This window comes from Vombatus ursinus, unplaced genomic scaffold (genome assembly GCF_900497805.2).
Source record: "Vombatus ursinus unplaced genomic scaffold, bare-nosed wombat genome assembly UNPS02014810.1, whole genome shotgun sequence".
NCBI classification, from domain to species: domain Eukaryota; kingdom Metazoa; phylum Chordata; class Mammalia; order Diprotodontia; family Vombatidae; genus Vombatus; species Vombatus ursinus.
In genome coordinates this window covers 16442678-16466523 of record NW_020954588.1, presented here as the reverse complement: position 1 = coordinate 16466523, position 23846 = coordinate 16442678, and the positions used below count along the sequence as shown (strand labels likewise).

The 23846-nt window shown below is 40.1% G+C and overlaps 1 protein-coding gene across 1 annotated transcript in view; it reads right to left on the bottom strand.

Moving 5' to 3' along the window:
* Positions 1 to 23846, bottom strand: part of MED12L (mediator complex subunit 12 like) — a 385357-nt gene that overhangs the window by 278558 nt on the left and 82953 nt on the right. The window contains exons 9-10 of the mRNA XM_027875724.1: positions 22958 to 23057; positions 22193 to 22329 (exon numbers count right to left, since the gene is read on the bottom strand). Of these exons, the coding sequence (XP_027731525.1) occupies positions 22193 to 22329; positions 22958 to 23057 (237 nt within the window). The remainder of the gene's footprint in view (positions 1 to 22192; positions 22330 to 22957; positions 23058 to 23846) is intronic.

Genomic DNA, 23846 nt, shown 5'->3' with positions numbered 1-23846 from the left:
GTAAACCTAGGATCAATGAGTGAAAATCCCACAGAGACAGGTATGGGATTAATTTTAGGAAAAACCCCAACACAAAAGTGGAATGGGCCAACTTAGAAGGTACTGGGTTTCCCATCCTTGAAGGTCTTCATGCACAGGCTATATGATCACAGTTGGGTATTTTGTAAAGAGAAATCCAACTGAGGTATGGGTTGGATTTGCTGGTTCTAGTATCTCAGGTCTGAGATTCTGTGACTGAGCAATATTACAGCTATTCAATTTAAAATAAGCAAAAGGTCACTAATTTCCAGGCTAGAAACAATAATTATATATTTTTCTTAACTATAGGCTAAAAAGTCCTCTCTGTTTGGATAAACAGCCCAAATTAAGACCTGAAAAGTAGCACCAGCTGGCTAGTTCGGGGAACGTCCCAAGTTCTTTATGAAACTCTTCTTTAAAAACAGCTGTCACATTTTGCATATGAATGCATCTGTATTCAGGGAGGTCCAAATTAAAGTTCTGTTAGTCATGAAGTCTCTGCAATCACTGTTTATATACAATGAATGAACAATCAATCAACAAGTTTGCATCGGGCATTTACTGCACGCCCAAGACTGTATCATTTATAGACTCATCTCAATAGAGTTACAGGTAGCCTGGAGAGGCTGAGGCTTGGGAGCCCTCATCACAAGAAAGGGACATGGATCCTGTGGCAACTGCTACAGCCAGGCCTAAGAGCACAACCATAATTCAACACCCCCAGTGTCACATGACCATAGTGACCCCTCTGCCACAACCTTCCTTGAAACGGGTTCCCCCCTCCATTCTCTCCCCTCAGTTCCCATGATCTTTTTCATCACCATTGAAATTCCCCTACCCCATCCAGCTGGATTTTCCCTAGGCACAAGAATTTCTAATAATGGCCCCAAAGATCAGAGTCTTGTGAGCTTCTTGGGAATGGGGATGGTGTTTTGCCTTTCTTTGTATCCCAAAGGTTTAGCACATAGTGGGAGCTTAATTACTGCCTGTTGACTGACTGAAAGTGAAAAGCACCAGGTGAAATATTTTTTTCCCTCTTCAGATTGAAATCAATTTCAGAGAGGAATAATCTTCCTAAAGTACTTGCACTATCTTTTTGCTCCTTATTCCTATCAGGATGAAGCAAACACCTGAATGTAATCAATTACAATGACCTATGGAGAAAACTACAAAATCATAACAACTACTTTTAGAGGACCATGGAGAAAAAACATCATCCTCTTCCTCAGTAGGGGGAGGAGGGTCTGAAGAGAACTTGGGCTTTGGGTTAGGTGGGTGGAAATGATACTTTCACCACCAGAAGAGACCTCATACTAAGTACTGTGAATGCAAATTTACATTATTCTTTGGAATTAACAGGAAAGCAGTCTAGAAAAGGTCTAAACCAGCACCATAAATATAAATCCTAAATGGATTTTTAAAATACCAATATAAGAAGTCATACCATTAAAAAAAAAAATCACTTGGGCCTCAATTTCCCCATCTGTAAAATGAAGAAGCTTAGACTATACAACTTCTAAAAGTCCCTTCCAGCTTTAAATCTATAATTTTACAGTCATGTGATTCTAATGTATAATGTACCTCAAAATACATAGGGAGAGAGGGAGATTACATTTGTCAGATCAATTATTTTGAGATTACACATTTTAATTTACAATTAAAGACATTTTATGACTCTAGAGTTTCACCCTGAACAGTATATCCAAAGCTCACAAGATAGACCTCAAGGTAGATATGCCTGTCCTGCTCGCCATTCCACTTCATTCTGGCCAACTCCAAAATCCTGGGCCAACTTGCTATGTAGACCCTCTGAGTCTCACTTAGCCCTTAGTTCTTCCATTCTAACCTAGCTTTCTTTCTGGATAAACCACAAATCTGATGAGCAGAGTCCCAACTCTCCAAGGGTCCAAAATATTGACAACTCTCTTACATCATCATAGCTTACCAAAAACCATGCCAAAGCACTAAACAATAATGATGGAAATTACTTTATGTTTACACACTCAAAACTCAATCAGTGTCAAACCCAAGTGCTTACAAATATTTACGCTCCAAGAAGTAAAGCACATAAAATTGATTTGCAATTTAACTTAGCTGTTTCTAGCTTCAAATGTCAATTCTACATAAAATAAATGAAGGCATCAATATTAATCAATTTAAAATACCGCAAATGCTCAAAATTCTCAATAAAATGGAACGGGCAGAAAATCTGAATTATTGGAAAGTATGAACTTTGGAATATTTTTGGAAGACACAGTATTATAATTTTCAAGAACAGCCAGTTTACAGCTTACGGGCTAGATTCGAAGTTTGTTTGGAAATTGGTCATCTGCAGCTTGGAACATGATACACATTTTCCCATCATATTTTGGTGGTTAAGTTCCCAGACTAGGACACAAGGGCCTATTTAAATTATAGTGAAGTTGAAATAGGTCTGTCTGATAATAGTTTTGAGTCTGAAGTTCTTCCCAGATCTCCAGGAATGACTTGCCTTAAGCCTGAGGCTTCATGCTTTTCTAAATCCCCAAACTTCTGAGTCCCGGGTTAAACGGGAAATGGGGCAGGAAGATGAAGACTGAGTGCAGTACCCAAGTTAGGAAGCACCCATGATGGACAAAGAAAAGATTTGGGTGCAAGGAAGTAGGAAAGGGGTTGGTGAAGAAAATCTGGTGGTTCCCACAAGAACAGGGATATGGGGGAGAGTTCCAATGGGAGGTGGAATATCAAAGGTTGGATGGGGTACAAGAGCAGAGGGCAAGAGAAGTAATTGATTCGCCCTGTGTCTATCCCAAGTTATAGCCTCCTTAACATAGAGCATAACTTGAGCTCCAGGAACAAGTATTGGTAAACACAGATCCCTGAATTCATACTTCATGATTATTACAGCATTACCTATAATCCAGTACATGTAGGTGGATGCTGGGTCTCCCTATCTTGACCATGCTAGCAGTAGAGGCCACTCACTGGCCCTATACCATGCTGACTGGTATAGAATGTTTAATCTGCTCTGTTTCTAACCTGGGCCAGTTTGGACCTCCTAAGGAAGTCTGGTGGTATCCCACCTCTACTCACAATATCTGTGCCACATTTAGTGCAGATACCCAATCAGCTTTAGCCCTACCACAGAGTTCTGAGCTGCAGAGCAGACTCAGGAGACCCACTAACCTCAGCCTCCTGGTAACAGAGATTACATGCTTGCACCACTACTCCCAGTCCTTATATGCTTTAGACGGTTTTTTCCCCTTTTAAGTAAAACCTTTTCCTTAAAAACATCATATTCATTGCAGATCAAAGTATACTATTTGCTCTTTTTTTTCCCTTCTGTTTTGTTTTGTTTCTTCTTTCTTATGGTTCTTCCTATTGGTTCTAATTCTTCTTTACAACATGACTAAGGTGAAAATATATTTAATAGAATGTATAGGTAGAGCTTATATCAGATTGCATGCCATCTTGAGGAGGGAGGAGGAAAGGGAGGGGGAGAAAATTTAAAACTCAAAAGGGTATGGAAGTGAATATTGAAAACTAAAAATTAATTAATTAAAAAAACATCATATTCATCCACTAATTTGCTTTAAACAGTTCAGAAATGTTCATCCATTCCCCAAAGGGAGTGGACCTGGCCAAAAGAAATGTTTTCCTTCCTCTACTGCCCAGCTTCTCTCTAAATTTTAACAGATTTTGAATAAGTAGAGTTGGAATTAACGACTTTTTATTATAAATGAGAATTACATATACATCACAGAGGTGGTGTATTTTTTTTTTTAGCCTTCATTAAAAGTCAATCACATTGCTAGTTGATATAGATAACGTGTCTTCTGAACCTGGGTATTTTCCCTACTACTACTAATTAAAAAACAATTATTCAAGTTAGTGATCCAAATGCCAATTTTTTATCCTGTAAATCTTATTAACCAGCTGTACTTAAAGCCAGTCCTATTCAATTCAATTCAATTCAATAAACATTTAATTAAGCTCCAGCTATGTCCAAGACGCCATGATAGTTGCTAGGGGAACAAAATTTTTTAAAGGCTCCTGTCCCTGTCTTCAAGTTCAGAATTTATTGTCCAGTAGAGGAAAGGTCAAGTACACAAATGATATGATAAAAGGCAGAACAGGAGAAGGTCAAAGGAAGGAGCCCTCTAGGAGAAAAATGCTGTTCTCTGCTGTCATTCCTAGATGTCTCTCTCTGTCCTGACCCTACTGACTCCCTACCTTGCTCTGCCTTCCCATTATAGTCTTGATCCCATAATTAGTCAGTTCAACTACATACTGCACTCTACCTTTGAACCCCTTCCTCCACATTCTGACTGCCTGGAGGTTGACCATCACCACCTACTTCTCTACTCCTATTCATATGTTGCTGAATCACACATATTTTTGGAGGCAGCAGAGAGGGAACCACCAGATAAGGAAATATTAAAGGTGGGAAGAGGGATTGTCAAAAGAATAAGCTCCTTTGGCAACATCCTTGATGGGAAATAAGATAGAGACAAGTATGGAAGAATTGGAAGACTGACATGCACCAGGAAGGTCCACTTGAGATTAGATAACAAAGAGGCAATGGACTCAGCCAACATGCTGAATACCAGTGGAGGAAATCACACAACTGTGTGTGTGTGCGCTAAAGCATGTTTGTTATTATATGTAAATATATAAATGTTGTCTGGCCCACCCTCAAAAAAATCTTTACTTGACTCGGTATCCAATACTTTTCCCTCCCTTCACAGACAAACTACTTTCCAAAAATTGATATTTCACTAACTTAACAACTAAATTTAAGACTGGAAAAAAAAAAGCTGATAGAGATCACTCTATTGGGCCAATTAGCTTTTATTTCTATCCCACAGATGAGACAAGACAAAAGATTGGCCCTTGATACTCAGGAAACCACAATTACTCAAGTTTGAATATGTTCACTAGAGACAAGGGATGAGATCATTAACAGGTGTGCCTGCAATTGACTTTCATTAAGGTTGGTTTCATAGAGAAATAAAAGTTATCTGTTCCTGTGGTTTGCTATTACCTCCAGGACCAAATACAAAGCTTCTATTTGGCTTTTAAAGCCCTCAGTGACCTGGCCCCTTCCCACCTTTCCAGTCTTCACATATTTTATTCCCCTGCATGTGCTCTACCACCCAGCGACTCTGGCCTTTCTCACATAAGACACTCCCTTCTCCCTATGCCAGGCACTCCACTGGTCGTCCCTCATGACAAGAATTCTCTCCTTCCTCTCCTCTACCTACTTACTTCCTTGGCTGCCCTTCAAGATCCAGCTAAAATCCCACCTCCTGAAAGGTGCTGTTCCCTGTCCCCTTAATGCCTAGTGCTTTCCTTCTGAAATCATCTCCAATTTCTCCTGCATATATCTTGTCTATGCCTAGTTGTTTGTCTATTGTTACCTCCATTAGATTGTGAGTTTCTTAAGGACCTGGGACCATTTGGCTGGTTTTTGCTTTTTTTGGGTGTCTCTAGTATATTGCACAATACTTGGAATAAACAGATGGTTAACATTTAAACGCTTGTTGACTTGACTTGACTCATGCAGGACGGTTTTCTAGGTTACATTCAAGGCCTACCTACTTCATGTGTTACATATGATTTTGCCTTAGGTAAAACTTCTACTTTGGCAGTTTTAACTAACTTTTTAAAGTAAAACTTAGCCTTAAAACTGGGTTTTAACTAACTCACTCCTTGGGATTAGGCCATGAAGTAGACTTCATGTTTGAGCTTTATGAGGCCACTCACAAAACAAAAGGAGTTTCCTAAAGAGGATGATTCTCAAGGGTCTTTAGCAAACCTCTTCCATTGACTTGCCTTCTCCAATTGGCTAATTACTACCCCAGAAGGCAGAGCCTGGCCCTGAGGAATAAGTCAGGTCAATTTCCAAGGGCAAAAGGTAAACTGTCCACCCAAACAATATCCACTGAGTACCTACCATCTAACAAGGTAAATACACAGATGTGTAAGACATGGTTCTTTCCCTTAAGAAAGTGAAGTCTAATTGAGGAAGAGATACACTACTCTTCTTTGCAGGACCCTGGGCAAGTCACATTACCTCTCAAGGGCATTGGTTTCTCCATCAAGCAAAGGGCTTAAAAAATGTTGGACTAGCTAATATCTAAGTATCTAAGCTAATATCTAAATATCTCCCAACTTTAAATCCAACAATCCTAGGATTAAAGAACTAACAAACTCACAAACAAGGAGAATGTTAACAGTACAAGAGATAAATGTTCAAAATTGTAATATTAAACCACACTTTATGAGGATGCAACAAAAGATTACTTGCCAAAGAATGGTGTTTATTGTTGTGAAGTTGTGTCTAACTCTTTGTAATTAATCCCATTTAGGGTTTTCTTGGCAATCTTGGAGTGATTTGCCATCTTCCTTCTCTAGCTCCTTTTACAGATGAGGAAAGTAAGGCAAACAAGGTTAAGTGATTTGCCCAGGGCCACACAGCCACTAAGTCTCTGAGGTCATATTTGAACTCAGGAAGATGAATCTTCCTGACTCCAGCCCAGGTGCTCCAGGACACTATGGTGTCACCTAGCTGTCCCTCAAAGAATGGTGCAGACCAGCAGCTTTTAGAGTGTAATCTGAGGATCTCTAGGGATCCCTGAGACCCTTTCAGGGCGTCTGTGAAGTCAAAACTGTTTTCATGATGATAAATATTCTTCATTTAGCTCAATGGTCTCAGAAACCATTAACAACAATGAAAAACTAGAGCCAGTATCCCACTGGTCATTACGACATGTCATCACTAATACTATTAATTATATCAGTAATCAAAATTTCCCAGCTGCTTTAAGAAAACAAGTTTTCGTATGTTTTACATGATTGCCCACAGATAACCTATGTCAAACTGCTTACCGTCTCTGGGAGGAAGGAGGTGAAGAAGGCAGGGAGAAAATTTGGAATTTTTTAAAAGTGAGTGTGAAAAATTGCCTTTACATGTAATTGGTAAAAAAAGACAAAATACTAATAAAAGAAAAAGATTTCAAAAAAAATGAGGCTAAAGGATAAGCCAGTTTTCCTTTGTGTTTTCCGGTCTCCTTTTGAAATATCTGGAGAGAAAGAACTGACCCACTGCACTATCCTGTCTTACTATTGCTCAAGAGCATGCATAAGATCCTCTCCAGGTTCTCATGCCTTGTCAGGCCTTCAATTTGCTATGTAAGTGGGAATAATAATTAGCTACTCTATCTTTCAGATATGTAAGCACATGGGAATATTAAATTCTCAAGAAAATGAGGTTTGATTTTTCCAAGATAGCTCATTGTTATAAGTAAAATAGGGGGTGGGGGGAAATCAATCTGTTAGGAACATGCCACACACTCTCTCACTAAGGAAGGGGAGAAAAACCAAACCTGTAATTGGACACTAGAGGAAGCCCTTTGCAGCATCTTCATTGAATGCTCTATTTTTAGCCTACTTAAAAGGTGAAATATCAAATAGATATTTAGTCAATCCTTTTGCACATTTTAATAAAAGTATTTCATATGCAATTTAGTATGAGTACTAATAAGCAAACAGTGTAAGTAGTATATTAAACACTTTGTGTGTAGTGGCCAAAGATGGAGCGTTGGCCGGTCTTCCAAAGTCGGTGACATTAGGGAGAAACCAGCCACTTCCCCAACAGCCCGAGGGCCAGGAGAAATCTCGAAGCATGGACAATGGGCAGATATGTTAATATTATTTCCAAGATACAGTGGCGACCTCATGGTGGGATGACAAAGGCAGGCTCAGGAGACAGATAACTCAAGGTCAAAAACTGACCTCTGACCTTTGTGGCACAGGGCAAGTCTCTGAAGCTCTGGAACTTCAGTGTCCTGAGCTACAAAAGGAGGCTGTTGGACTCCCTGACCTGTTTGGGTCCCTTTCAGTTCTCTAACTATGATGCTGTGAGTCACTGATGACCACCCAGTGTTTTAGCATTACTGCTGTTATTAATACAAAAGTGCCTGTCTTTTTTGATTAATAACAGACATACGTCTTTATGTATACATATTCTCAAGCAGTGTTTGACACGTGGAGGAAGGGGATTTTTAAAAACTTTATATTTGCCACTCATTGCCTTCCATACTGTCATACCACCCTCCATCAGCACTCATGAGAACTATTTTAATGGCCTCCTACTTGGAGTCACCGCCCCCTACCTCCCTCCCTACTCACTTGTTTTATATCCTTCACACAACTGCAAAAATATTCTTCCTAGCTTTTTGGAAAATTTTAATATGTGATTCCAATGCTCCCAAACCTTCACTGACTCCCTACTGCCATTAGGAGAAAATGTAAGCTTTTTAGGCTGTCATTTGAGGCCCTATACTACCTGGCTCCCACTTCCCCATGAACCTCATTTTATATCATTTCCTTTTTGTTGTTTAGTTGCGTCCAACCTCTTTGTGACACCACTTTGAGGTTTTCTTGGCAAAGACACTGGAATGGTTTACCATTTCCTTTTCCAGGTCACTTTACAGATGAGGAAACTGAGGCAAACAGGGTTAAGTGATTTGCCCAGGGTCACACTGCTAGTAAGCGTCTGAGGCCAGATTTGAACTCGTTAAAATGAGTCTTCTTCATTTCAAACCCAGTGCTCTATCCATTCTGCCACCTAACTGCCCCAGTATTTCCCTTTACATACTCTATACTGCAACCAAATTGAACCAGTAGGTGTTCTTTATACATGACATACTATCTCGCATCTCTGGGTTTTTGCATAGGCTGTGCATGGAATTTCTGGGACCCTCCAGCCTCTCTCTTTCAGAATCCTTTAGTTCCAAGATGCCAACGTCACCCACTGCATCACCAGTCATCTTGACTTTTGTCATGCCACCAGACTTCAATGACTCAGAAAGAGAGAGCGAGGCCAACTTGGTACAACTCTGCCTCTCTTCAGTCTCCGTGATGTTGTTGGTCCTCTTTGAAAACAAAGCACCAACAAGAACATTTCTCTCAGTACCCGTAGCCTTCTCTGACATTCCCAAACTGAATGTCTTCACCTCACTCAAATATTCCTAAGACACTTGATCTGGACTTCCTTTGGCCCTGGTCCTCTCTACCTTATAACGTAATTATCTCTGCGGAAATTATATCATCTCCCCTCTCCAGTAGGTCATAACCTCCTTGTGGGCTGTTATCTCATCTTTCAATCCTGTGCTCACAGCACAGAGGTTTGAATACAGAAGAAACCTAATAAATAGGTCTTGAATTCTATTGAACCAACTTGGGTATACATCCAGCATCCACTCAGTGGCTTACAAGCCAAAGACATCCTAGTTCTGAGCAGGGAGGGGGAAAGTGTCTGAGGCAGATACTGAAATCCAAAGTAGAAAATCTCTGAAGCAGCCAATTACTTGCCAGTTGCCATTAATTAGCATTGTGTCAAATGTACAAGTGATATCCCTCATCAATATTCTAATAATAGAGAAGTGGGAAAAGATTCTTAATGATGGTTTAACGGGATTCAGATATGATTTGAATTAACACTTCTTCCTAAAGTCCTTGAAAGATGCTCTCAATAGAAAGTAATTAGAATAATGGGATTTAACTGTTAAGAGCATTCTTTTGCATCCTGAGATGAAGTTACTTTTTGTCTGGAACCAGGGAGTCTGCTGAAGACTAAAAATGCTGAATAAGTTTCATAGAGGAAGCATGTGTGGTACATTAGATGGAGCAGAGAACTGGGGAGTTTGGTGTCTAACCTGCCTCAGGTGTGTGAGCCTGGGCACCACATTTAATCTTTCTCAGATCTTCCTCTGTCAAACGGGCCTGCTACTATCTGTACTTTCTTAACTTTCTGGGTAGGAAAGGGACATATCTGAAATTGAAAAGGATATAAAAGCAAATGATACAAATTAAGATTCAAAAATATCTGTGACATTTCTCTCCAGGGGTTGTTGTGAGATTCATGTGAGAGCACACGTAGAATACTTTACCAATTGTAAATCACTAAGTACTTACTTATTAGGGCTAGAAGCTGGACCTGTCACTGCACTGACATAGGAAACATCTTGGATGAAGATGCAGGTCAGCATCTTCTCTGTACTTTCTCTGAAAGGTATCATCTTCAAGACTTACAGAGAACACTGATAAGTTAAGTGACTCACCCAGGGTCACACAGCCAGTATATGTATCAGAGGAGGAACATCAACATAGCTCTTTCAGTTTTGCAAAGAATTCAACCCCAAGAAGTAGGGACCAGACTACAAGGGTGGGGAACCTGGGGCCTCGATGCCACCCGTGGCCCTCTAGATCCTCAAGTGCAGCCCTTTGGATTCAGCCAACTTGAGGCCACAATTGAGGACCTAGAGGGCCACGGGTGACTTCGAGGCCCCAGGTTCCCCACCCCTGGACTAGAGGTATCACCATTTTGCAGATCAGCGTCCATAGGATGGGTACAGCTGCAAGTGACCTCACAGGCTACCTAATCTAGTCTCTTTGTTTTATAGATGAGGATAGCATAAGCAGAATTGGAACCCAGCAGAATTGGGGTCCAGAGCCTTGGCTCCTTCCAGTTTACCAAGCTGATCAAGAAACAGGCTGACTTGCCCACAGACACACAGCTTGGCAAATGTCAGAGGCAGGATTCGAACCCAGGCTTTCTTCTGAATCCAATTCCAGATCCATCCCTCTTTGCGATGCATGGTGCTGCCCCTTACAAGGACAGTTAGTGTTATCACAGAAGCAGACACTATTCCATCTGAACGAAGCCTACCAACTCCCTTATTCTAGAGATGATGATCCTGAAGCCCAGAAGCACGAAATGGCTTGTGCAGTATCACCCAGCTAACTATCCAGCAACTGAACTGGGTTCTGGGGTCAAACTCACATATTGGCTTAGAAAACCACAAGCTAACATTGTCTATTTTATATTGAATTTTTACTGACTTTGTTAAATATTTCCCAATTACATTTTAATCTAGTTAGGGAAGAGTGCAACAGATCTGATCTACATATCACCCTTCACTCAGAGCTGTGCTTCGCTTTTAAAAATGCTCTTTGTCTACCAAGAACGTGGCGGCTGTTGTTTTTTTTCATCTTCTATCTCTAACGTATCTCCTTAAATGGGCCTTTCTGTATTTACAATACAACAAAAAGCACTGACCAAACTTCCAAGCCATGGATCAAAATATTCTTTTACCAGAAAAATCTGCCAGGATTGTTGATAATAGATGATAGAAAAGGCCTGCTCAGTAAGTAAGCTGGTTTTCCTATTTTCTTTGAGTTTCTGGAAAACTGCAGATAATGACTTCATTAGAGAGTGATTTCTGATAAACATCTGTCTGAATGTATTGTAGCTCAAATTAAAACAATTTACAAAAAAAAAACCCACACACACGAAAAAAACCCATACATTGGACTTAGAAACCATCTAAAATTCCTGCCCAAATCCACACGGACACATCATACACTCTTTACTGTAACCCTAGTGTAAACAACCCCAGTGTTGACATATAATTTTCAAATTAATTAATGCAGTTGATATCCTAAGAGACTTATTTAAACAAAGAATCAAAGTACCATGTACAGAAGGCTAATACTTCCTTGGACAGACTGTCAGGAAAATATGTAAACTTTTAGAAAGCAACATGAATCAGGCTAAATTCTTCCAGGGCTAAGGAGCCCTAGATACTCATCCTCCATTGAGTATCCAAGGGTCTCCAAAGGTGGATATATTCACTGTCTACTGACTCACAAATACACTATCCCTTGACACCTTCAGCCCCTTGAAAGCCACAGCCCAGCAAAATGCTCCTTGGGATTTTGTTCCCACACCAAGACAGACAGAGATGCACTAAAAATAGAACATTCCAGTCACAATTTGACTCACTCCTTTCTTTTACTGAGTGGGAAACCAGAGCTAAGCAAAGATAAGGGACTTCAGCTACCTCACGTGGGAGGAGGGAGGAGTTCGGCAATATGCCTCGGGGTCTGGGCCCAGGATAACACCGAGCCATCCAACTCTGGTCAGCTAAATCTCCTTTCCCCCGTTAACTCTGCAGTAAATGCTACTCTTTCTTAAAAAAACCCGTGAGGTAGGCGGATACTTCACGTAGGGCCAAACCCATTTTACAGACAAGGAGCCTGAGCTTGGAGAGATAGAAATGGCCTGCCCTAAGTCACAAAGGTAGTAAGAGTCAGATGCATAATTCAAATCCAAATCTCTGTAAATTCCAAGTCCATTATTCTTTTCACAACATATCAAATAAAAGTAGCCTGCCAATTATGGGTTAAGCCCTTCACCCCGTCTTAGGTACAAAGACTATGAAAGGAAGAGTGTGTTATGGTATAAAGCGAAAAGTGGGTTCAAATCTTGCCTCTCTGGTTTAATGTCTATTTAGCCACTTAATCTCTTTGGGACTCAGTTTCCTCCCCTGTAAAAGCAGGCAGTTGTGCCAGATGACTTCTGTGGTCCCTTCCAGCTCCACACCTATCATCCTAAGTGCTATTATAATAATTTCCACAATCAATCAAATTTAATTGTCTAGCCATTAACCACTTTTGTGTGGAAAAGGCTTAGAGAGACTTTGCTCTGGGACCAGAAGAGCCCAGTGACCCAAGATGCTTTCCCCAAATGGGCCTTGCCTCTTAGAAAAATGACTTCTCTGCCCACCACTGCAAAGTTGTGTCACTGCCAACCATCGGGTCACACATCCCTGCCTTACACAGGCAGATGGTTAGGTAGGAATCTCAGCAACAAAGAATTTCAAAGCTGGATGGTACTCTACTCCAATCTGTATTGGGGAAAAATACCTGCTACAAGATATTTCATGAGTGATAAAGAGCTCACATGGAGAAAGAATTGGATTTCTCCTGCTTGACCCCAGGACGGAACCAAAGACAACAGACAGACAAAGAAGAAAAGCAAACTGAGGCTTGACCTCAGGAAAAACTCCCTAACAGTTACAACTTCACAAAAAAATGGAATGGGCTGTCTTGGAAAGATTTCCATTGCTTTTGCCATCATCTGTCAGTATTTGATGGTATGGATTCTTTTCAAATATGGTCAAGCCAAAGGTCCCTTCCAATGCTAAAATTCTATGATTCTGAGGTCATCCATCCTCTTCATGAAGATCTTAAGTGACAGGGAAATGCAGTCCTTTCTGAGGCAACTCAGTCCACTTTGGCACAACTCTAATTGTTAGGAAAAGTTTTCTTTACGTCGATTAAATTTGTCCTGCCCTCTGGGAACAAATCTAATCCCCTTTTTTTTTTAACATGATGATTCTTCCAATATCGACCACTGGACAACACCCCACCCCTATATTAAATGAGCTTGTGATAGATAGAAAAGGTCACATCATAAATAAACTGGAGAAATATGGAAAAAATTACCTATCAGATATATGGATAGAAGAAAAGTTCACAGCTAAACAAGCGATAAAGAGGAACAGAGAAGAAAAAAATGGCATAATTCTGACTCCATAAAAAGGTAAACATTTCTGCACAAACCCAATGAAGACAAAATTAAAATGGAAAAAAAATCAACCAAACACTGAATAAATGTTCAGACCAACTCTAGTCTGAGAACAGATAATGAAACCTATTGCCTTCCTATTGGCAGAAAGGTGGGGGACTATGGGTACAGAACATTACATATATTGGTAGCTAGGTGACATGATGGATAGAATGCTAGACTTGAAGTCATATCCTGCACTTCCGTACTTTCTAGCTCCATTCTGGACAACTCACTTAACTTCTCTTGGTCTCAGTTTCCTCATCTGTAAAATGGGGATAACAAAACACTTCTCACAAGGTTGCTGTACAGAGCAAATGAGACAACGCAGTAAATCGCTTTAGAGCATGAAATTAATGCTACCTATATGTTGTCTGATGTAGTTGCTTTATCAGCCGTTCTTGCTTAACCACATTCCTTTATCAGTATAAAAAGTGTTGAAAAAATGAAATTGAATCAGAGGACCTAAGTGGCACAGTACTAGCCCTGGAGTTAGGAGGACCTGAGTTCAAATCTGGACTCAGACACTTATTACCCATGTGACCCTGGGCAAGTCAACTGCCTCCAAAAAAATTAAAGTGAATTGAATTAAATAATGGTGATTGAATAGGCTGGGTCAGTGATACTCCCAATCAGGCCTCTCGTGTTCAGTAGTGAGAGACAGCCAGAGATAGGGTCTGTGAGCAAGAAACAAAAAACAAAAAACAAAACAAAACAAAAAACCCAAAAAACCAAAGTCTTCCCTGTCACAAATCGGGCCCCCGATGGGCTAGGAACATAGCTGGCAAAAAAGGAGGAGGTATATTTTCTGGACCCAGGAATATAAGCGACACTCATCTGTACGATAGGTCTGGTGTTTATTCGACCAGACAGAAATAGAAGGCTCTGAGTGAGGTTGAGTTTTGTTTTGTTTTGTGTTCTTGTTCTAAAGAGGCCTGGGGATAGAGGAAATACACATGCAGCTGTTCTTGGGAGGTGTGCCCCCCTCCAACCCCTTCCTCCCTCCTCTTTTACATTACTAAGTAGAATGTTTGCTTCCCAAGGCACCAGAAACAGAGAAGTAGAAACAGAAGCCATCCAAAAAGTCATCCAAAGCTGACTAAAATAGTCTCTTTCTAGACCTCAGTTCCTTGCCTCATGTGCCTGGGCTGACCTTCCCTGGGTGATTTAAAGCCCATTTCCATCCTGTGTGGTCAGTGCTTGAAGAATATGGCACTATCTTCCCCTATTCCATCCAAGATTCTAGCTTAGGATACTTCATGTACAAGGAACAGAAAAAAGGGGTTGGGAATACTCCAGTCCCAGATGTTACCAGTTCTCTCTCTCTCTCTCTCTCTCTCTCTCTCTCTCTCTCTCTCTCTCTCCCCCTCTCCTCTCTCTCAATAAACCCATAGAATAAAAAACTCAAGAAAAGGAAGTTGCCCAATGTTCCAGTCCAGTTAAAGGTAAGTTCCTCATTCCTATTATCTGGACCTCAGTGGAATAATCTCACTTTCTTTCAGTTATCAAGTTGAAGGCTAAATCAATGATCAGAATTGGAAGTCCCTCAGCTGGAGTCAGGAGCTGACAACCTTAGGCAGATTCCAGGATCAGAACTGCTTTCCCAGTACTTGACTCCCTAATTAGCACATGGAGACACTAAATTAAACACATATAGAGAGAGTATTACCTAGTAGCAGCTTCTAAAAACTTCATTCAGAACATTTGACTAACCCGAGAAAAGCCTTCCAAGCCCCAAGAGTAACAGAAGTCCATGAACACCCTTTTGTAGGAGAGCAGTCTGGAGAGAATCCATTGGCTTACTAGATGTACAAAATTAAGGTTATGAAATTAACACACTGGCTTAGCTAACCTGCCCCTTCTACCTAATACGCCATCCTTCAGACATTGCTAGCTTACAGCATACCAAAATCTAGATGCAAGGAAGACTTCAAAGACACTTTTTAGAATTAGACATGTTAAAACATGTGCTAGGTGGCACAGGAGATAGAGAGTCAGGCCTGGAGTCAGGAAGACCTGGGTTCAAATCCAGCCTTAGACACTTACTAGCAGTGTGACCATGGGCAAATCACTTAACCTTGTTTGCCTCAGTTTCCTCATCTGTAAATTGAGCTGGAGAAGGAAGTGGCAAATCACTCCAGTATCTTTGCCAAGAAAACCCCAGATGGGGTCACAGAGTCATATACAACTGAAAATGACTAAACAAAACAAAACAAAAACAAAAACAAAAAACCATGAAAAAACATGGGAAGGGGGGTAGGGGTGGGAGGGTTGGTCAATGGAAAAAATTCCTAACAGGTAGAGCTATCTGAAAGTGAAATGTTGAATGGACTGCCTCAAGAGATGATGCTTTTCCCTTTACTTGATGGTCTTCAAGAGAAAGTGTGGTGAGCCCTTGTGGGAGATGACATGGAAGGGAGTACTATTTACACACAGGTTGGCCAAGATGGGGCTTAGGTCCTTCCCAGTGGTGAGAGTATGTATTTCTGTGACCACAAAAGGGATCTCCGAAGAAACATCATCTTTCAAATAAAAAGAATATAGATTCAAAAACAACCAGATATTGCTATATGCCTTTAATAAAGCTTATATCTTCTATCATAAAGCAAAAGTCCTAAGGGGCACTCAAGCAAGGAAAACTTAGTCATCTAATAGCCAGGATTTGACTTGGTTAAGCTGTGTACTTCAGATGGACTGTTTCTTCAGCTACAGACTCTTGGAATCTCTACATCTTGTGAAATAATTGGGCAAATACATGAGGCTGAATGTAATTGTAGAGATAATTTAGTACTTCCAAAGATCTGTGATTTCATCAGAGTGGATGCTCCCTCCCCCAATGCTGATGGCATGAAGACTTATATCATAGGATTAGGCAGAGACCCAAGATCTTCCTTTAGATACGAGAACACTGAGGCCCAGAGAGATTAAGTAATTTGTTCAGAGTATCACAGGTAGCCAGGAACAGGTCTGGGATTTAAAGTTAGATCTGTGATTTCCAAAACCAACACTCAATATGCTGGGCCAGCCTCTGTTAACTGAGCTCATCTGGTCCTCTTTAACAAACCCCACAGTCCACTGAGAATTGGGCCTCTAGGCGAAGTCTTCCTACCTTGGTAGGGCCAGCCAGATCTTGGGCACCATTAAAAAGTTGGGAGAACCCAGAGTCACCTCCATAACATTATTTTATTTTATCTTGATTTTATTAACTATCTTCCAGAATTCTTTTTACCTCACTGAATTATCAGATTTTATTTTTTTGGGGGGTGGGGAGGGAAAGGGGTGGAGAAAGGGGTATTAAGGATGAAGGGATTTGTTGTGATCTGAGTTAAAATCCTTGGTCTCAATAATAACAAAGGACCTCTAGCTAGATGGCACAGTATATATAGCACTAGGCCTACAGTCAGGAAGATCTGAGTTCAGTTAAGACCTCAGTGTGACCCTGAACAAGTCATTTAACTTCTGTTTGCCTCAGTTTCCTCATCTGTGAAATGGGACTAACAATATCTCCTTCCTCCCAGGGTTGTTGTAAGGATCAAATAATAACATTTATAAAGCACTTAGCTTAGTGCCAGGCACATAGTAGGTACTGCATAAATGCTATCAATTTTTATTTTTTTAATTATTTATTATTAAAATTAAGAGACCCGCAGCAGACAGGAGGCCCAGCCTTCTGAAGCCCTCCAAAATCAACTCTGTGAATCTGCTCCATTTTTGCCACATCTATAATCATAAAGAAATAATTTCCATAGAAGTCTGTACATTACTGTAACTTGATATTTACTCAGGGTCACTGCCATTCCCCACTTGGGGGGTTAGTTGTTTGGAAGACTTACTTAAAATTAACCAATACTGGCTATCTAGTGATTTGAGAGCAGAGTCAAGGCAAAACACTGAATGGTCACAAATTACCATAAAGACACTGCTATTTAAGGCTCTTAACACATTACTGGGGTAAAACACTATAAAAATAGTTATCCCCAAAGTTACACAGACAGTATGCAGTGTGGAAAGAGACTTAAGAAGGCAAGTTACTGTTTGATATTTCTTCAGGAGTATAATTGTAAGGGATGTGGAGGCAGGAAACTTGGGTTGCAATCCCACCTCACACACTTACTAACCCATTATGCAATGGATAAAAAGTCCCCTGGGGCCATTTTGTGCTCTAAGAGGTTCTAATATAATGATGCTCCCAGGGAAGCTGAGAAGGTTTTCAGGGTTTCCAACTAATTTTTATACCTACTGCTGTCTTCTTAATCATTGCATAAGTGATTATATAACAAAAAGGAAGAGGAGAAAGGAGAAGTATAAAGAATGTGCTGGCTGTTGAATCAGCAAAACCAGGTTTGACAGTCGCACCCCTCAGTCAAGTCTATGATGTCCCACCCACATGGTCAAGGCCAGAAATGAATAGTGACAATATGGAGAAAAGTCAAGATTTCCAGGCCATAATATTGCTTGTATTTTATAAAGAGCTGGGGTCCTGTGTGCTATGGATCCCTTTGGCAGTCTGGCAAACCTATGGATCCGTTCTTAGAATAATGTTTTCAAATGCGTGAAATGAAATATGTAAACTATCAAAATATTAACAACAAAAATCAAGTCCATAGACAGCTGATTAAGAAATCCTGGTACATAGAGCATAATGCTTTCCAAAGTATTTTTTGGCTTTGACTAAAAGGCCTCTGTGGTGTCACAGAAAGAGCACTGGGTCTGGAGTTGGGAGGACGGGGCTGGAATTCATTCTCTGTTACTTATGAAGCCAAATATCTGGAAGCCAAGGGCAATGGTGCACCTGGGGCAGGGGTAACACCACTGGAAGGGGTTACCACTGGGGCTAACTGATCACTGGAAAGCTCCAGAACTGTTTAAACTACATTAATTTTCTTTTTTTTTTCCTCTTCCTGTTATAGGCTCTATGCCTGAACCTCATTCTGAAACTAAAAAATGGGAAGTGCATTTTAGGGAAGTAAGAGTGATGTTTCTGAATCCTAAGCATGACACTTTGCATAACACCCTCTCAACAAAGAATCTAGTGTTCTTTCTTTTTCTTTCTTTCTTTTTTTTTTCCCCAGTAGGTGGGGGAAGTAGGAGACAAAAAAAAAAGCTCAATAATCGAAAAAAGAATTAAATAAAAATTTGGTTAAAAAATTGTAGCGGTACTATGTGTGTAAGAGTTTTGAAAGAACTCTTACAATAAGTAACTCTATAATAAAATGTATATTATATGTAATAATACAATATAAGTATATTATAAAAAGTACATATATAAAAGTAACTCTATAATAAGTAACTATAATAATATAGAGTTATAATAAGCATTACAGTAAGTAACTCTAGTTTTAGGTCTGTATAGTCTTTCCTACTTTTCAAAAAGCTTGTTAAGCTCCCAGAGGTGAACAACACCATTAATCCCTATTTGACAGATGAGGAAACTAAGGCACAGACTGGTTAAGTGACATGTTCAAAGTCATATGGAACATCAGGGGAAGAACCAGGACAAGAAAGCCATGTCCCCTGCTTCCTTCCCTATCAGCACAGGAACTCCCAGGAGAACAGAAGAAGAAAAAAAAAATATTTATTATCACCATAATAGTCAAGAAAAGGATGTAGCATTAACATCTGATGAAAAGCAATTATGCCAACCTTCTTTTGTCCTCATGTATCCATTCAATCACAGAGGGCAAAGCCCCATTATTATTATTAATCATTTAATGGGGAGTACCTAGTGTGGAAGGACCTATCAGACTTCAATTATCCTTTCTTTCAGTAAATCAAATTGTTCAGTGGCAGTCACCAGTAGGAATTACAGTTTTAAATATTAGACAAAGTGGATTTATATCCATCATGCATAAAACATCATTTTAACAACACTGCACACAGTATACTGGTACCTATGAATACATTACAAATTGTGTTCTGTTCATGGAGGGAGACTGACAAATGATTTAAGGTGGAGAAATATGGGAAGGATTAGGGAAAAAACACAAGTAAGGTCATTGTGGAGCTACGTGATAGAACAGAGGGCTTTCTCTTTAACATGCTAACTGGCTATAAACCCCAAAATGTATTGCTTAAAAAAAGAAAGTTTCTGGCCAGCTAACATTCACACATTCAAAAATATTTGGGGGAAATGTTTGATGTGTTAAGTCAAAGGGTGATCCTGTTATTTTTCCTTTCTACGATCCTGGAAAAAAAAATGCACCTAGCACTAGTTTTAAAAAATAAAATCAGTCAGTTCACAAATCACAATTCTAGTAACAAGCTGCCACCTAGTGGACCAACTCTCAATTTAGCGGAAAGGAGACATTTCCATGGGCTGGATGGTGTCAATCACTTTGATTTCATGAGATCACAGATTTAGAGCTGGAAAGGATCTCGCAGGTCATCTGGTTCAACTTGCTTATTTTACAGATGAGGAAACTGAGGCAAGATTAAGTAACTGCCCGAGGGTCACACGAGGTGATTTCAAAGTCATCATTCTGCCTCCCATCCTGCATTCAGAATTTCCTCACAATGGCTTGTACACATGACAGAATCAGCTGTCCTCATCTTCAGTTGAGGTCCATTTCCCCCTTTGATTCTATTGGAATTGGTTTATTAAGTTTCCTCAAAGAAGTCAAACAATGATTGGAAGCTGGCAAGCTCATTATAATGTTATCGAGGCAGGCTGACAGTTTGAATCAATTGATTTTGACGGATACGGCCATTCCCTCCCTAGGGAATAAAATGGCTTTCTGCTATTGCACTCAGTAATAAAAGAGGAAACAGAGTGTGCCTCAGACACCTTTTATTTGTAATCCAGATGTATTTAGACTACCAAGCTCCCCTTTTTTCATTCTAGTAGTCATACTGCACACTTGCAGTTCTAGGGATCAATTATAATTTCCAGTAAGGGTCCAACCTGCGACTGAGTGCGTTGCTTCTTATAACATTTCATAACCTAAGTATTGTCCAGGATCTCACCCCTATACCTTCCCCTGAACACAGAACTATGTCAGTAACTATAGAAATAAGCAAGAAAATGTATAAATTTAAAAAAAAAAAAAGAAATGAAAATGTATAAATTTCTCTTGCACCCAATGGTTCATGAGAGCAATTGCTCACTGAACCCGATGGAGAAACCAAGAAACTGGGATTAATGCTGAGGTTCTTGTAACTTATGAGACCAGAGCTAAGTTGTGTTTTTCTTTAAATATTTTATCCCCATATTTAGCACAGCACCATACACATTGTAGGTGTTTCATAAATACCTGCTGTTGAAAATGCTAAAGTCCCAATTTTTACTTTAAATGCTCATAAGACCAGACATTCTAGAATCACAAGTATAAAAGGCTTTAAACCACATCTGAGAAGAAGCTTAATAATATGACAATTTAAAAATCAACTATAATGATAATGATGATAATAATCATCATAATAGACATTCACATCACATTTTGAGGACTGGAAAGCACTTTATACACATAATCTCACTTGAACCTCATTGATGGCTAACCAGAAACAAAGGGAAAGATAACCTTGAGTCAGAGCTGTGACTAAGAGCAGGCAATACAAGGACACTCTTAAGGTCTCTCTGAAGCATCAGTTCTAAGACATGGGAAACACTGGCACAGGACTAACCAGCATGGTGTGCTTGCATCAAAGAAGGCGCTGTGCTCTATAAGCAAAGCAGAATTGCAGGAGCCAAAAAGAAACGTGAAATGTGCAAATTTAGAGCCACCTCTGCTCCAAATGCTTATATGTGCCTGACCTGTGTGTGGTATAGCCTTCCAAGCTCATATTGATCTGATCAGCCATAGTCAGACACGCTGTACCTTGACTCCAATATAGTGATGTCATTTTGGTCCTTTTCAAGAAGGAAAGATAGTAATCAACACCCACAATGATTGGTGGAAAGGGCTTAAAGTGCTATATAAATGATAATGATTATTATTATCCACAAACAGGACTCATAATTGCCTGGGACACACAGTATATAGTGGTAAGCGGAGAAGGGAACAGTGAGGGACAATTCTTAATACATTTTTATCAATGCAATAATTATCATGACTTCTTCAAGATCTATGATGTCATCAATTGGTAACTTCTACCACCAACACAGGTCACAGCCCCTCATCACCCTAGGAAGATCTTGATTTTCTGTGACTTAAAAAAATCATTCCCTGGTGGCCAACCTTCTGCTAATGAGCCACTCCAACTTAGCTGGGCTCACCCATAGATGTTTCAAAGACTTTTATTACAATTATTCTTTCACCTCCCTCTGTTCTAAGTATTGAAAAAATTTCATTCCTTAAAGAAAAGGAATAAATTGATTAAGTCTAATCATTAACAAATGCACAGTCTGTTGGAACAAAGATGGGGAGATCTCACATGGTAGGTTTAAGTTTTATATTAATACTGTGGTTCATTTAGACATGTTATCACCCACAGCAAAGAAATATGACCCTCGACTTAGAGCTGAAAGGGTCTCCAGAAGCCACCTAGCCCAGCTCCTTTATTTGACAGATGATGATACTGGGGCCCAGAGAAATGCCCAAGGGCCCACAGGTGAGCAGTTTCTGAGGCAACTGGTACTGGAACCCAAGTTGCTGATTCCCAACTCATGGTCTTCCCATTTCTTTCCTACTGCACAGCACTGTCATCATCAGCCTAGACGCTGAATGAGAAAGAAGCCTACCCTGGGAAAATGGATGGTAAGTGATAAAAATTAGGAATTACCTCTTGGTTGTCCTTGTTCTGGGTGGCCCAGAAAATTTTGTGATAAAGGGTCTCCATTGAATTGCTAGAATCAGATCTGTCAAAACAATGGCGATCTAAGACTTCCAGGGTGTGCAAGACCCTGCTGATGGTGACTCCTAGAAGAAGGAGAACAAAGCACTCAGTGACATAGGCAAAAATCAAGTCCACATAACACAAAGATCACCTAAAGAGATAGCTAGTAAAAAAAGCCAACACTAACAATTTTCAAGGCATCCTCAGAAAATTCAGCCCCTTCAAAAATGGAAAGAGTCCAAATGTGGTTCAAGTATCCAACATATAAACCAAATAACATTACTAGGAATTTTTGCCCATGGGGAGAGAGAATCATCTGGAAGGTGGCTGCCAGGCTAAGATTAGTTTAAACTAATTATTCTTGCCAACTTGTTCTGGTATTAGATTGTGAGCTCCTTTAGGGCAGGAGTCTTTTGATTTTCTTTGCATCCTTGGCACTTAGCACAGTGCCTTGCACATAGTAGGCCCTTAATAAATGTTTACTGCCTGTGCTGAAGGCCTGTAAGTGCTGACAGTGCCCTCCGAATTCTGGACCCTGAGACAAAGCCCCAGTCACCTTAGTTAGGGCTCTGCCTACAATCCATTAAGTGTTTGTATGAAAAACTCTTCTTCATATGAAAACAATTTGTAAGAATCAAAAACAAATCTAAGAATCAACAAATCATGAAGCCCAAGAGCCAAAACTGTTTATTCATTTCTGCTTTTAAATACCTGCTGTTGATTCCTGGCATTTGTCAAAAGACCACCGAACCTCCACGGCACGGCCCCGACGTTTTATCTGCTGTTCAACCTCATAGATCTTTGCCCGAACCTGAAAGATGATTGCTTCTAATTAGCTTCAGCTTGCCAAGTCACACTTCCAACCTCAATCATGTCAGGCTTCTCCGCACGAGGAAGGCATCCTACAGTGTGCTCACATTCTTAACGGCATTAGGAAATGGCAGCCCATTGCTCAAAAATGGGCCTTTTTCGGGGCTTAAGGGGAGGGAGGAAGGGAGTTTACAAGCTTCATTGAACTATCCCACTATCAATTTTGATAATAATAAATGTCAATTCAGAAATACTGCACAAGTAAAAATTTCAAGGGCACAATATACCACAGTGAGAGCTCTAAAACAGATCTTCTTAGCTGCTATTCTATGCTATTCAGGAAAAAAAAACCACTTCAAAATTTCCCCAACTGAAAGAAATTAGTTACAATCCTCCAATTCAAACTGCATAATCCTTTAATCCAAATAATCCAGCATTTGCTGAAATGAAATAATAATTACTAAGCCATCACACCTAATACACTCAAATGCTGCCATGGAAATAATCGCCCATGTCTACCACTGGTTCTACTCTCAACCAAAGGTAGAATTCATCCATCCCCATCTTTAATATACGCACACAAGTTCCATAATATTTTCTGGGGTGGGGGTAAAAAAAAGAATGAGAAGGAGCAATTTTAGCGGCTAGAGCCATGCAGGGATGGGGATGGAGATGGAGAACAAGAAGGAGATGGCAAGAAAGACGGGGATGGGGATGGGGATGGGAATGAGTACAGAGATGGAGATAGGGACAGGGAAAGAGAAGGAGATGGAGATAAAGATGGGGATGG